This window comes from Xenopus tropicalis, chromosome 1 (assembly GCF_000004195.4).
Source record: "Xenopus tropicalis strain Nigerian chromosome 1, UCB_Xtro_10.0, whole genome shotgun sequence".
Taxonomy (NCBI): domain Eukaryota; kingdom Metazoa; phylum Chordata; class Amphibia; order Anura; family Pipidae; genus Xenopus; species Xenopus tropicalis.
The window spans coordinates 122,547,005-122,563,565 of NC_030677.2; the positions used below are offsets into that span (position 1 = coordinate 122,547,005).

Here is a 16,561-nt window from a genome sequence, read left to right on the forward strand (position 1 = left end):
AAGAGTGCAAAAAAACTGGCACACAGAGCACCTTGCCCCTATGAGATACCTGTCTTGCAATCATAGCCTCATCCTTTTCTGCCTATTAGGAGTTGCAAACTTTTCATTTATACAACATGGACAAAGACATAGATGTTGGAAAAGTGTGTCAGTTGTTTGGGAAAAACCTAAACTAAGGTTAAAAAGAACTCAATAAAATGTCAGATATAGCACATAAATCAAAAACTTTGATTCAAAATGTATTTTATTGAAACACATATTTGTAATTGCAAGTTAGTTAAAACATATGATGAACTCTTCTAAAAGATCCAATTCTGGCGCTTGAGGCTCCCCAGTCACTGAATCTCCTGTATTCTCCAGGTCTCAGGTAGTACTGACGCCCCCTGTAGTTGGGTTCCTCGTAGAACATCCAGTGGCCATCAAACACATTGCAGGAGTGAATGTCACGGAAACGGAATCGATTATAAGTATTGGGGCAGTCATCAAAGAACTCCATCATCTGCCCTTGGAAGTCTCCTTTTTCGAAAATTCTCATTTTATATTGACCCTGGTACTTTAAAATAAAAAGAAGTGTTATTACATATAGATTTATTGTGCAATAAGCTCCCACTGAAGCTTAACAATATTTACTGTATGTGTATACATTTGTAGAGTTTCATTACACTGTGTTTTTGGATAGTCTGTTCGTAATGTTAGTGTCAAGGCAATATAATCCAGCAGTACCTGCAATCATTTTATATTGGCCATGGTACTTAAAAAAATGAAATTAAATAAAGTATTTTCAGTCAATATTTAGGACAAAACATTTCAAAATACCATGTTGCTCATGGTTTTCCTGAATTATTTATTATAATGATGTTAGATTTTAATTTGCATGTATGTAATTACTACTTATGATGTTAATATTTCTACAGAAGCAACACATAGGCTATAAGCATTTCTATTACTGCAACCCTAGGGTGGTATGAGGAAACACTTACATGGGGAATAAAGCGGCAGGACCTGATGTAGTCATTGAAGCCCATCCATCTTTGAAAGTCTGGGTATTCTCCTTTCCAGAGATAATACTGGTGTCCCCTGTAACTGGGGTTCTCATACAGGATCCAGTTCCCACTGTCCACCCTGATAGAGTTACAGCGACTGAAGTAAGAGGACAGGTCAGAACATTCTGAGCTGCACTCATAGCAGCGGCCTTGGAAGTTTCTCTCCTCGTAGAAGAAAATCTAACAAAAATGTATTTTCTTATTTAAGAGGGTACATAACAGATAAAACTTGACTGTGGAATAAACATGCTGGCAGTTAAATTTACCCTACCCCAAGCATAGTGATGTTGAAATATTATACTACAGTGCAAAATAATGATTAAATGGAATACATTTTGTAGCACTAATCTATTAATCTGTATTCAAATATTTAATTAGTGATACAAGTATTATGTTTTATCAATGAGGATATGAAAAACAAGTGCGATAAATAGCAGTAAAACTCTTACATTAAGATGAAAAAATACAAACTTTCTGCTCACTAAGGTTCTTTTTTCAAATAGAAGCTAGTGTATATAGTTTGTAAGAATACAATTGAAATAGACACCTGAGTGTACAGAATTATTCTTTTTAAAAATAGTGTGGGTAGTATTTAAATACTTTTTTCAAATTATTTGTCAAGGAGACACTGTTTGGAACTTTAGAGGGAAATAAAATTGACTGAACAGATAGATGTGAAAATGGGAAGTATTAAACTAAATATAAACAATCATATTAGGGTTTATGTAATATTTAATAGTTAATTTTTTTTAGCAGACTTATCTAGTAAACCCCATGTCCCAATAATTTTGAAATACCTGCACTAAACATTAATAATAAAATCTAATTGGTTGCATAGGGTTGAGCTTCCTTTAATCTTAAACCATATATAAAACCAGATCTTTCACATCAGTTGTTTTACACACCTATCATTACTCTAATTGTGCCAACAGCATTAGGAAGTTTTACAATATTTTACACCTTTTCCTTACCTTTCCCATTTTGAATGGATGGAAGTTTCAGCACAGTTATAGAGTGTGAAGAGGCAGCCTTTATATATGTCCTGGATTGCTGCTGCCTGCATACATACAGTTTTGTCCAGTTAGGAAAATGCAAAGACCTTTTGTTGTTTATTGTTTTTTTCTGCTGTTCTGTGACAGTTGTTTCTCTGTGTTTACTGTTACCTGTATTTCACCCTCTCTAAACAGCCACCCAGCACTCCCAATTCATGAACTATTGTATCATGGCTTAACATATAGATCTTAGACCTTAGGGATCTCCAAACAGTCCAATATTTTGGTTAATGCCCCAATTAAGCATATCTAAGCTGAAAAATAATTGCAGCTATTCTCACTTCTGCATCTGTCAGTGCCCTACCACATTCTGTCAACTGGTAGAAGAAATGTAGTTGTAATGGGCAGTTTCTCAAAACTGCTTCCCTCTAGGTACCAAGAAAAAAGTAAGTATGGTAAAAAAAATTGTCTGAAGTCCCTGACCAAATCTGGGCATACTATATGTAGCCACTCTCGGGATTCAATAGCGACCGTCCATTCCATAGAAAACAAATATGAATCCAGTAACTTTATACAGTATATCTATACTCAAAATAAAAAAGTATATTATAAACACATCAGTTTCTGCTCATAAAAATAATATAATCGGTAAGATTTACCAATTATTTTCTGTCTTTGTAACATGGAAAAAATTGTACGATTTACATCAATTACCCATAGATGGATAGTAGTTTTTTGTGACTTTGTGGGACTTACAAAATGGTAGGGTTTTATAGTTTTGAGCTGCCAAAGATCTCTAATACGCCAAAGAAAAGAATGAAGTATGACTACTCAAAGTCGTCCAATCAATTTTGCCACATCTCAGTGGCAGGACTCACTTACACCCTGGTCCAGTTTGGAGTCTAGTGCTTATAAAATCTACGAGGTTAATGGTTTGGTAAATTAATTAGATCATTAGAATTTTTTAGTTATGTGGAAAAGGTGGATAGAAGATTCAGAATTTTATGAATGCTTTCACAATAAGTTTTAGAATTCAAGGAAATAATTGTGGAAAAGTTTAAAAAAATAAAATAAAATAAAAAATAAATTCAATCTTTGAAAAACCTCTCTCTCTGTATTTGTATAAAAGACAATATTGGGTTAGTATTATGAAATCATTTACACAAATGACAATGTTTAAAAATTAATTTTTTTTATTACATTTTGTACATATGCATCGTGTATCACGATAAATGCCTCTTGGCAAGGAGTGTACAGAAAATGATAGCTTATGAATGCCTTAAACCTGAAAAACATACTGTATATAGAAGTCAAAGGAAGGTTAAGTTCAACATTCAAGCTATTTTCATTTTTTAGGTTTTTAATGGATGTAACAATGTGAGTTTTGTTATGGAGTTTAGTGCAAGTTTTTCAAATACCAGGTTTTTGTATATTTGCTAGCAAAAAATGACAACTGTTCAGTTCCAAACTCAACACGAGAAACATTCATGGATTGTGTGGGTTTTTTATGGGTAATCAAACATACAGTATACATTAGGGTTGATTCACTAAAGTGCGTTAATTTTTATTGCATGCTTTTTTGCGTTAAAATAGACGCGAAAATTAACGCACGATTCACTATAGTATTACCGCATGCGTTAAGTCGCATATCGCATGCATTAAATTTAATGCATGCGTTAATTCGCGCGCAGAAATGAATACTAACGCATGCTTCACAAACACTTAGACGCGCTAAATATCGCATTAGGCTATGCGAAAATTAACACCTACTTGAGGCAGGCGGTAATTACAGAAAAGTACAGTTAAAGAGCTTTTGGCAATAAAATTTGGACTTTGCAGTTTGATTTACCAAAGTATGTGTTGGCCCTAGAGTGATGCAGCCTCCAATTTGCAGGGAAATGGGCATTTTCAGTACAGTCATTTTCCGAAAGTATTGGCTTGTATGGCTAACATGGCGTGCGTCTTTTTACACCCGGCAACTATTTATACACGGTGCGTTGATTAGCGCTTGTTCCATCAAATACCACATGAAAATAGTCTTTGCGACTAAAATAACGCAAGCAGTATCACGCGTAAATTAACGCAAGTATGCTTTTAGTGAATCATGCTTTAAAATTAGATGTGATAAAAATTTTACCGCATGCTATAAATAACGCATGTTTTAACGCACTTTAGTGAATCAGCCCTATTATGTGTAATGCCTTGCATTGCTAGAGTGTTGTAAATGTCTCTGCTGTTGTTCTCATAAAATGTAATCAACTGACAGATTAATGGAAAAGTTTGGGTTTGGCATATGCCAGAAGAACACTGTCAGTCTTTGCAAGAAGCAAGGAACCCTGGCAGAGCCATGATCATAGCTCAGGTGGACTTTTGTCAGACACATGACATGATGTTGACTGTGAACCAGGCCTAATCCCAAACATCAGTGCCCACAAATGCTCTTGTGGTTTCATGGTAGCCAATTACATTAACAATCTTTCAACATCTAACTGTAAGTCTTCCCAAAAGAGTAGGGGCTGTTATTGCAGCAAAGAGAGGGCCAACTTTATATTAGTTCCCTTTGTATGGGAATGAGATAGTCAGATGTGCACATACTTGGTAGTGTAGTCATGTAGTGTATATGCTACTTTGTATTTCTAATTTCCAAATTAGAATTTAAATATAAAGCGGTAAAATATACAAAGGCTGATGTGAACATGTGACAGAAACTCTACCTTTACAGATTATTCACAATCAACTAGTGAGATTTATAGTACACATCTGTCCTCTAAACACAAAAAATGACATAGATTTATCCTATCCCCTGGGGAGGCTAATTGTGACTGAGATTAATTCAGTGTTTGTACTGTTAGCATGGTTTTTGGAAAGAATCTTACATAATTATGTCATAAGGAAAAGGTCATATTTAAAGGGGTATTCTTAGACAATTTGCAACTGGTCTTATTTCATTATTCGTAGTTTTTTAATTATTTCACGTTTTGTTCATCAGCTCTGCAGTTTGGAGTTTCAGCAGCTATATGATTGCTAGGGTCCAAATTACTTTACCAATCAGGAAGTGGTTTGAATGAGAAACTGATGTATGAGAGGACCTGAATAGAAACAAGCTGTAAAAAGTAACAATAATGATAAAATTGTAGCCTCAAATAGTTTTTGGATGCTGGGGTCAGTATCCCCTCCTCTTTAATTGTGAGGATTCTGGTGCAGCAGTCCCTGGTGCAAATGCGGATACCAATAAGCTCTTCCATTGTAATAACATGCTGAAAAGATATATTTTAACATTTGAGAGTATTATACTTAACAGTGTGCTGTAGCTCTATCCCTTTATGTTAAACTTACATTTGGATGTGAAGAGACTCTACACCTCCATCTCACATGACAGAGGTGTGGAGGTTATTCACATCCATTTGAGTAGACCTTTGGATGGAGAAAAGAACCAGAGTTTGCTAAGTTTTGCACTTGGGGGGTTAGAAAAACTTTTTTCCCATAAAAAAGGTTTTGATAAGTTTGGATAAGTTCTTGAACAATCATAGTATCCAAGGCTATTGTGATACTAATACCTACAGTTAGTATTGATGTTGGTATATATAGTTTATGAATGTGAGTGTATAGATAGATCAGTATAGGTTGTGTGTGCTGGGTTTACTTGGAAGGTAAGTCTTTTATTTTCTCAGTCTAACCTACAATCTGGAGTTGACCAGCTGCTATAAACGATAAAGAACCATTACCTATACACCTTTGTGTATAGGTAATGGTTCTTTATCGTTTATAGCAGCTGGTCAACTCCAGATTGTAGGTTAGACTGAGCGCTGGCACAATTGTGTGTTTCTAGCAGCTGGTCAACACTACAGCGTGGGTTAGACCGAGCGCTGGCGATTTCTTTCTGTGTTTTGTGTACAAATTGTAGCCAAATTTTGCTTCTAGCTGCTATGTGGCCTTGAATCAATGAATCACTTTCATGTGTGTACTAATGAGCTGGGGCTTAAAAGCTCCCTGCTTTTTCACTAGAGCCTTTTTGAGCTGAAGGTAGGTGCAGTGGGTCTTAATACTCAGTCACGTTGCTTTCTGGGGGACTTTATTTTAATTGCATCACAGACTCAAAGTCATTAGACAGTGTAGGACTCACGTATAATGAGGGGCCTTGACGGGGCACGTGAGCTTACATATTTTGGCCAAAGTGTGGTACTAACACCTCATTTTTTGTAAAAATTATTTTTAAAGGCAAACTAAGCGCTGGCAAACTTTCTTCTTCTTTGTGTATAGGTAATGGTTCTTTATCGTTTATAGCAGCTGGTCAACTCCAGATTGTAGGTTAGACTGAGCGCTGGCACAATTGTGTGTTTCTAGCAGCTGGTCAACACTACAGCGTGGGTTAGACCGAGCGCTGGCGATTTCTTTCTGTATTTCCTGGGGTGTCATTGGTGCCTTCAAAGGGGTCTGGAAGTCCTTGATTTTCTCCTCCAGAGCATGAAGCTTTGTTTGCATATTCTTTTTTTATGGAGTTTGCTCACATGGGGGGATTCTTTGTACAGATTCTTGAAATAGTTCCGCCAAATGTATTTGGTCCTGCCAATAAACCTAATTTGATTTGATTTGAGATAAGAGAGAGATGAGAGAGAAATAAGAGACAGATAAGAAAGATAAGAAAGAGAGCCAAAGATAAGAGATAAAAGAAATGAGAGATAAGAGATTAAAGAAAATAAGAGATAATAGAGAGAGGGAGAGATAAGAGACAGAGAGAGAGAGAGAGAGAGAGAGAGAGAGATGTGAGAGATATAAGAGAAAAAGAGAGATGAGAGGGAAAGAGAGATACGAGAAAGAGAAAGATAAGAGATAGAGATAGAGGAAAATAGATTAGAGAAAGATAAGAGAGAGATAAAAGAAAAAGAGAGAGACAGACAGATGAGATAAAAAAGAGAAAGAAAGAGAGATATAAAAGAAAGAGAGACATAAGAGAGAGAGATAAGGGAGCAAGATGAGAGAGAAGAGTCTGGCTTAAAATCTTCGACAGTGTCATCACCCCAATCCTTCTCTACGGCAGTGAAGTGTGGGGTCCGAACCCCTACCCAGACTAACCCAAATGGGACTCTAGCCCAACAAAAATATTTAATCTGGAATTCTGCAAGCTACTCCTCCAGGTCCACCGCAGCACCTCAAACAGTGCCTGTTGGGCTGAGCTGGGCAGATTCCCCCTACTGTTTGCCATACAGAGGGCGCTCTCATACTGGGCACACCTACACAACAGCAACCCCATGACCTACCATCATAAAGCCTTGTTGCACAATAATACCCAGGGAACGCCTTGTACCCTGAAACAACTCATCAGTACCCTGCCCACCCAAGCCTCCCACCCACTGACAAAAGGCCAAGTAATACAAACAATAAACCAATCTAAAGAACAATATTTATGCGATTGGAGGGATGAGATAGCAAACTCCCAGAAGCTTACTATCTACCAATCACTAGGGAGGGAATACATACCTGGAAAGACTACAGAACCCCAAAGACAGACAGATCCTGAGCCAGTAGGAGGCTGAGTGCACACAACCTGGAGATTGAACTGGGCACTGAATGGCACTGACAGACCTACAGGCCCAGGGGGAGCAGGCAGTGCCAATGATGTGACCAGGAGGCAGTAGAGGATGAGGCCCATTTCCTGCTACATTGCCCCAGATACTCAGCACTGAGAGACACCTACTGCCAGAGACTCTCCCATCACATCCCAGACTTAACCTCTATAGAAGAAGAGAAAAAACTCATACTGCATACTACTGGGAGAAGAGGCACCGACAGTAACAATGGCAGCACAATACATAATAGACTGACCCCATAACCCCACCCTTTAAACGCCCCCAATTTCCATACACTTACCTTCTAACCACACCCATTGCACCCTCTACCTGCTTTGGCAATGCTAAATGTATTTGGTCCTGCCAATAAAGCTCATTTGATTTGATAAGAGATACAAGAAAAAGATAGATAATAGAGAGAGATAAGAAAGAGATAAGAGAGCGACAAGAAAGAGGTAAGAGCGAGATACGAAAGAAATATGAGAGAGAGAGACGAGAAAGATAAGAGATAAGAAAGAAATATGAAAGTGAGCAATTGTCTAGATAGAGAGTTTTTGTCCAGTAAAGTAAAATGTAAATTGGTTGTTTTTTTCTTGCTTTTCTGTCACACTGTGCTTAACAGTACCTGTATTCTCAGGAGTTCATTGACTAGTGAAACATGGCTGTACACAGGCTGACCTCAGCTTTTTCCAAACAGCCCAATATTGTTGGCTGATGTTCCAAACAAGCATACTGTATCTCAAGTACAAGCCAAGTTTATTTGCCTTGTCTGCAAGGGTATATCAGACAAATATTTGCAGTAGTAGGTACAATATTTTGTACAAACCTTTAAGCACAATGGAAAATAAGTAAACATATCTGAGGGAAAAGTGATATCCTCCACTGTCTTTTCAGCAATGCACAGAGTTTGTCAGGTAAAATAAACTGGAGTGTTTTGTAAGCAGTAAAGCAGATCCGCTGTCAACCACTTCTTCATTTAGCCCCACTGACAGGCACAGTATTGGCCCGTGTGATGCTACAGTTTGCAATTTTCATTTTCCCATGGAAATCTGCTCAGTGAAGCTCCTCACAGCAGAGCTGTCAACTCCCCCCCTATTTCTGCTTCTCTCCCCCTGTCTTCCGTCAGTTGATAACATTCTTCAGATTTTTGCTTCATTTTTGAAATTCTACGTTAAATTCCAGTCAGCATTCAATGACGTCATCTGTGCAAACAGAAATTTTTGGCTTGAACAGGGTATCGGCACATGTGCACAATGTCACTTCCAGAAGTGTTTGTGGCACCATGGTTTTATGCGCAATATATTTTACCAGACTAATCTAATTGTCTTCTATGAGGAGTTGATCAAAAGCCTAAACTCAAAAGTGGCAGTGGATGTGATCAGCTTAGATTTTGCTTAAGCATGATACAATCCACACAGAAGATTACTGATTAAGTATTATTGTCCATAATATTTTTACTTGGATAGAGAACTGGTTAGAGAAAAGGTTATGCACTTTGGTAGGAATAACATAAATTAGAGTTATACACTAAATGGTAGTGTGATGGTGGCCACCTTAACTAAGAAGGATTTGGGGACATTATAGAAAGATATCAGGGGATCTTTTTCCCATAGAAAAGATCAGTGAACAAGGGGCCACCTGTTAGACTTAAGAAAACAAACTTTTATTTAAAGCAGTGTAGGTGTTTCTTCTTGGAGAGGGCAGTGAAGGTGTGGCATGCCCTGCTAGTTGATGGTGTGATGGAACGATTTTTGCGTAAAAACGCGAGTTTTTCGTAGCCATTACGAAAGTTGCGCAAAGTCGCGATTTTTTCGTAGCGTTAAAACTTGCGCGCAAAGTCGCGCCTTTTTCGTAGTGTTAAAACTTAAAAGGCGCGACATTTCGTGCAAGTGTTAACGCTACGAAAAAATCGCGACTTTGCGCAACTTTCGTAATGGCTACGAAAAACTCGCGGTTTTACGCAAAAATCGTAAAGACGCCGAAAAAAATCGCAAAAAATACGAAAAAGTCGCAAAATGTTCGTTTCCAATCGGAGTTTTTCCAATTCGGATTCGAAATCGTGTCTTAGATATTGTAAAACAATGTTTAATTGGTAGTGATGGGCGCCAAAAAATCGGCAGGCATAGATTCGTGGCGAATTTCCGCGTTTCGACAACACTTTCCGCATTTCGTGCAACAATTTTGCTGTTTTGCGAAATTTCCGCCATTTTGCAAATCTTTTAAAAGATTTGTGAGTTTTTTGCCGAAGCGAAACGGGACAGATTCGCTCATCACTAGTAATTTATCTTCTTTTTTTATTTATTGTAGTTTTTTATTTATTTAGCTTTCTGTTCAGCAGCTTTCAGTTAGTATTTCAGCAATTGGTACGGTGTTCTTGACCTCATGAAACCAGGCAGTGGTTTGAATAAGAGACTGGAATATGAATAGGAGATGTATAAGTAATATAACACAACAATAACAATAACATTCTTCACAAAGAATAGTTTTCTGGCTATTGGGGTCAGTGACCCCCTTTTGAAAGGTAAAAAAAAAGTTAGAAGAAGGAGGCAAATTATTAAAAAGCTATAATAAATAAATAAATAATTTAGATCAATTGCACATTTGCCAGGAATTCAAATTTCTAAAATGCACTAAAAGTTAGCTTAAAGAGGTGAACCACCTCTTTAATGCTTGGATGATTTCCTGAACAAGCATAATATCCAATATTTTAAGATCTACAGTTAGTTTAGTTTTCAGAATGTCTTTAAGTTTCAGGATCTAAGGAAAAGCTTTTATAAATTTAAAAAGTCAACCAGCTGGAAAATTGCAAAACCTATAATAAAACACAGATTGAACTTTAAAAAATCTGCCCTCGGTATTCTTATAAAAGACACTACTGGGGTAGAATTATTTGCAAATAATTTTGACAAATGACAATATTTGAAAATATAGTTATTTTTATTACAGTGTGTACATAACCAATATACAGTATAACACAATAAAAAATACTTTTGATGAGGAACAGACTTTTGAATTGCCTTAGTTGTACTGTGTTTAATATGTGTTAGATTAAACAAATTTGTGGAAGAAGATCTGAAACAAAATTGAAATCATACATTAGTAACATACTATTAGACATTTAAAAGCATTGTTTTTCACATGCACACACTGTAATAGAAGTGTGTTATTTAGTTGAATTTATATAGGGGGTGTATTTAGGTCTGGTGCTGCTTTACTCTCTGGCTTTGCAGAAGTGACTTCAGGCGCAGCATGTGTCACTTTCATAGAACCCGTGACCCACTCACCCTCCAGCTCCATCGCCAGATTTCCTATGGAAGTCCGAGGCGGAGGCTAGGGGCTTAATTATATATATTTTTAAAATAAAAAAAGAAATTATATGTCCCTAAATGTATATTATGTTCCTGTATCATAGTGTAATTCTTTGCTGTACCATTAATGGTTAAAAATGTACATGTATTTTGGCAAAAAGTATGTGGACACATTTTTAGACAAAGGTATTCAGACACCCTTTTAAAATGATAGCCTAGGAATGCTAACTTCTGGGTTTTGTTTAATGAGTAATCAAAGGCAAACAAACCTAAAGTCACCATGTTAATGCCAAGCTTCGGCTTAAGTGATGTAAAGGTCACTGCCATTGGACCCTCCGGCTGTGGCAATGCAGCCTGTAGCATAATATATTTCACTTTAACATCTAACATTCTGACAGAAACGTCTGGATTTGGCAGATGCTAGAAGAACTACATTTCTGAATGCATAATGGCAACTGAAAATTTTGGTGAAGAAGGAATAATGATGTTGGGTTTTTGTGGGGGTGTTCAAGCTAGGGTTCCATTGAAAGCAAATCTTAAAACTACAGCATACAATGGTGTTCATGAGACTTGTATTGTGCTTTCTACTTTGTGGCAACAGTTTGGGGAAAACTTTTTTCTCTTTCAGCTCAGTAATCCCCCAGTGTGCAAAACAGAACTGGTCTGCAAAGATGAGAGTCATAAAAACTGACAGGCCTGGACAGAATCTTGACCTTAATGCTAATAACAATCTTCCAACATGTAGCAGAAAGCCATCCCAGAAGAGTAGAGTCTTTTATAGCAGCAAAGGGAGCATCAACTTTATATTAACATCTTAGGTTTGGGAATGAGTGGTTAAGAAGTCAGGTGTCCACATGCTTTTGGACATTTATATGCTACTTTGTGTTTTAGAAGAAAAGACTGCCAACATTTGATTTAATGTTTCCTCTAATTATTTTATAGACTTGTGTGCATAAAAAAATTCTTTTTTGTGTGCAACGAGTGTACTGTAACATAATGTTGTAATAGTCTCTCACTGATGTTAATGAGCTCATATTACAATTCTACAATGAAAAGTAATTGAAGGAACAATAACTTGTTACAAAGTATAGTAAATTATTTGTATACCACGCTTGAATACTTATTTTCATTTATGTTTGGAAATTCATTATTACTTTTAGTGTGGAAACTGTAATAAAATATTTTTTTATAGTCTCTGTCTCTGATGTCAAACAGTCTTTTTAACTATATTATTCTATAGTGAAACAAATAAACAAACTCATTATAAAGTATAATAAAATACAGTGATACTGCTATGTATGTATGTATGTATATATATATATATATTTGTTTTTTTCATTGTGGACCACTCAATAGAGACACCAGACTTGTATTGGGGGAATACATTGCATATTCTTCTGAAATAGCTATTAATCCACTCCAAAACATCTGCAACATGTTTGGTTGATATTTGTTGTGAATTATTTTCAATGGACAACAGAAAAGTAACACAAGACTTGTATTGGAGTGAGACACACACCTTTTGTGAATTAGGTAATAGCCCAATCTCATACTTCTGAAACAAGGTTGATGTTGGGAGGTGAGCACTGCCTGTTGCATGCATCTTTTGAGGCAGAAATTGCACATGCAACACTTTACATAGTAGTTACATAGTTACATAGGGTTGAAAAAAGACCAGTGTCCATCAAGTTCAACCCATCCAAGTAAACCCAGCACACCTAACCCACACCTACCAATCTATACACTCACATACATAAACTATAAATACAACCACTAGTACTAACTGTATATATTAGTATCACAATAGCCTTGGATATTCTGATTGATCAAGAACTCATCCAGGCCCCTCTTAAAGGCATTAACAGAATCTGCCATTACCACATCACTAGGAAGGGCATTCCATAACCTCACTGCCCTCACTGTGAAAAACCACCTACGCTGCTTCAAATGGAAGCTCCTTTCCTCTAATCTAAAGGGGTGGCCTCTGGTGCGTTGATTGTTTTTATGGGAAAAAAGAACACCCCCCATCTGCCTATAATCCCCTCTAATGTACTTGTACAGATTAATCATGTCCCCTCGCAAGCGCCTCTTTTCCAGAGAAAACTTTACAATATAGTTATAAATGACCCCTTGCCCTCAAAAGATTTCTATCTTGTGCTTATAATCGTATCCTTTTGCATTTACTAAATAGTTGCAGGTCTTTCCTGTACGCATCACAAGTTATATATGCACAAATAGAATTATTAGTGTGGAATACAGAAAAACTTGTTGTGGAATTGTCTGGGAGAAACCTAAACAAAGGTATTAAAAACTCAAAAAAAGTAATAAAAGCAGAAATGTTTCATTTTAAAAGTTATTTTATTTTAAAATTGATTAACCAGTAGCAGTGTTATATGCCACAAATTTGTTAAAACATATGATGAACTCTTCTAAAAGAGCCTATTCTGGCGCCTGAGGCTCCCCAGTCACTGAATCTCCTGTATTCTCCAGGTCTCAGGTAGTACTGACGCCCCCTGTAGTTGGGTTCCTCGTAGAACATCCAGTGGCCATCAAACACATTGCAGGAGTGAATGTCACGGAAACGGAATCGATCATAAGTATTGGGGCAGTCATCAAAGAACTCCATCATCTGCCCTTGGAAGTCTCCTTTTTCGAAAATTCTCATTTTATATTGACCATGGTGCTTTAAAATAAAAATAAGTGTAATTACATATAGATTTATTGTGCAATAAACTCCCACTGAAGCTTAACAATATTAACTGTATGTGTATGTACATTTGTCATTACACTGTGCTTACTGTTTGTAATGGTACTGTTCGTAATGTTAGTGTCAAGACAATATAATCCAGCAGTACCTGCAATCAATATTTTCCTTGATGTTGATGGCTTTCCTACACTATTGTTAAAATAATATTACATTTGAATATGCTAGTATTTATTTATTACTTTTAATTTAAAAATTGTAACAGAAGCAGTACAAAAACAATATGTATTCTAACTAATCCAACCCAAGGGTGGTTAGACAAAAGATTTAAAAACACTTACATGGGGAATAAAGCGGCAGGACCTGATGTAGTCATTGAAGCCCATCCATCTCTGAAAGTCTGGGTATTCTCCTTTCCAGAGATAATACTGGTGTCCCCTGTAACTGGGGTTCTCATACAGGATCCAGTTCCCACTGTCCACCCTGATAGAGTTGCAGCGACTGAAGTAAGAGGACAGGTCAGAACACTCTGAGCTGCACTCATAGCAGCGGCCTTGGAAGTTTCTCTCCTCGTAGAAGAAGATCTGTTTAAAAATATTTCTTATTAAAAGCTACATTATGGAAGTGAAGAATACATATTGTGACAGTTACTTTTTATCTGCCCTAGGGATAAAACAATATACAGTATGCATTATTTTGCTGAGAATTTGAAAGTATGAAGTTTTTCTATGATGATAACACAGCTACAGCATACTACAGTGTAATGAGATAACACTATACATTTTGTGGCATCACCTCATTAAAGGTCAAATATTAACTAATAGATGCGTTGATAGGTAAAATATTTTTTTTGTTAGTGGTGCAATAAATAGTGAGTGCCAGTAATACTTGTAAACCTTATTTTTAAGGAAAAATATGCCCACTTTCCTGCAGAACTGAGGAGAACCAAGGTCCTTAGTTTAAAAGGTTAAAGGGGACCTGTACCCCAAACATGAAAGCTGTATAATAAAAGTATTTTTTAAATAAAACATAAAACCCAAATTCCTTTTTTATTAACACAGTCATACCCATTATTTAAAAATCCCAGCTGTCAATCATATATTGCCTGTCCACCTCTATGCCTTAGCAAATTACTTTTACTTTCCACTCAGCACTTCCTAGATGTCACTGCGCTCCTACACATCTAATTGTGTAGCCAGTGCACCAGGTTCAAGAGAAACATAAAATTATTATTGATGTGGGACAGTATTAAAAACATAGTAGACTGATGTTAAACACTTATACCCCTTGAAACTATGAGAAATGCAAGGAAAATGAGGTGAGGAGACAATATTAAACACTTACAAAAAATCAGATTCTTTGTAATTTTCCTTTAAGCTTAAAATATGATTTGTCTACATTAATAATAACGAAACCTTTTACCTCAAATGTTTTACACAACTGTGATTACTCTACTTGTGCTATGATGGAGATAGTAAATATGGTAGTAGTAAATTTCCTTTACATCATTAGGAAACAATGATATTTACAACCTCTCCTTACCTTTCCCATTTTGAATGGATGGAAGTTTCAGCACAGCTATAGAGTGTGAAGAGGCAGCCTTTATATATGTCCTGTATTGCTGCTGCCTGCATACATACAGTTTTTGTCTAGTAAGGGATATGTAAAGACCTTTTGTCATTTTTTTTTTTGCTTTCCTGCTTCCACTGCTTTCCCTAAACAGCCACCTAGCATTTCCAGATTATCCACTATTTTAACATAGCTGTACACAGGCTTGTAGAATAAAATATCAGTTGGTTCCAATTTACCAAATATTTTTTGTTACTTACCAATCTTTAGTTATATGGAAAATGATTTGCCAGGTCAGTCACGCATAGATGAACATTGTATTATAAATGACTTGTGTTTTCAAGGACTTATAGAACTGTTTGGGGTTTATAGTTCAAATATAGTGTTAGTGATCCATAACGCCCAAATCATTTATGCCAAATTGGCACTTTCAGAAAAACTGTATAAATATATGTTGCAGGAATCCATGGAGTCCATGCTTAAAGCTTACAGCACTTTATTTAGTTCTGTAGAAAAAGCATACAATTGTTTTCAAAATGTCTACAAGAGTTTCAGAATTTGAGGAGGTTTTGTGATTAAGAAAAAGTTTAACCAGGGCAAATGTTACTATTTGATCTTTGTAACCTTTGGGTTAGTGTTATTATTGGATTATTAATATTTAAAGTACATTTGATTTGTATTATAGTTTGTATATATGCATTATATCCCACCATAAATCCCTTTTGATAGAAAATCAAGACTATTGAGTTCCTAATTCAACGCTCTGTGGTGACTGCTGTGATTCCTAAGTATTGTTTCAATGCTAAACCATATGGAGAAAAGTGATAAGATTTTTTGATCAGATTTTTTTTTTTTCCAAAAAAATCATTATGGCAACAGCATAAGATATTGTGAGATCCTACAAAATCAGCTTGCTGCTGTAATCTAACATCTGATCATGTCTACATATGACAGTCAGTGTTGAGCCACTGGAGACCTTGCGGATCCAGTCCTGCACATATTGTTAATCACTCTTCACTTGTTCTTTGGTCATGCTCACCTCCTCCCTCAGTAAGCCCAGGTGTTTGCAATCTGGTAATTAATATGCTTTATAAGCCTGTTACAAGCAAATCCTGGTTGCTTGATCATTAAAACCTTATAGCTTGATCCAGTGCCAGTACCTGCCTGTGTTCTTGCCTAATTCCTGCCTGGTTCCTGCCCGTGTTCCTGCCTGATTTCTGCCCCTGTTCCTGCCTTGTTCCTGCCTGTGTTCCTGCCTGATTTCTGCCCGTGTTCCTGCCTGATTTCTGCCCATGTTCCTGCCTGGTTCTGTGTGCTATACCCTGTTCCTCTGCTCCTGCTCCTGACCTCGGTATTGACCTTGGCCTGTTTATTCGAC

General features: G+C 36.7%; 2 protein-coding genes across 2 annotated transcripts; both read right to left on the bottom strand.

Annotated features, from left to right (window-relative positions):
* Positions 1 to 226: 226 nt before the first annotated feature.
* LOC100490647 (gamma-crystallin-4) lies at positions 227 to 2,067 on the bottom strand. The gene is made up of 3 exons (XM_002933974.4): positions 2,015 to 2,067; positions 981 to 1,223; positions 227 to 553 (listed from the first exon to the last, which is right to left on the bottom strand). Exons 1-3 carry the CDS (start codon positions 2,021 to 2,023, stop codon positions 278 to 280), a joined length of 528 nt encoding a protein of 175 aa, XP_002934020.1. The 5' UTR covers positions 2,024 to 2,067; the 3' UTR covers positions 227 to 277.
* An 11,182-nt stretch (positions 2,068 to 13,249) lies between these two features.
* Positions 13,250 to 15,205, bottom strand: LOC100492272 (gamma-crystallin-4-like). Its single transcript, XM_004910840.4, has 3 exons — positions 15,157 to 15,205; positions 13,956 to 14,198; positions 13,250 to 13,593 (listed from the first exon to the last, which is right to left on the bottom strand). Exons 1-3 carry the CDS (start codon positions 15,163 to 15,165, stop codon positions 13,318 to 13,320), a joined length of 528 nt encoding a protein of 175 aa, XP_004910897.1. The 5' UTR covers positions 15,166 to 15,205; the 3' UTR covers positions 13,250 to 13,317.
* Between the last annotated feature and the right edge of the window lie 1,356 nt (positions 15,206 to 16,561).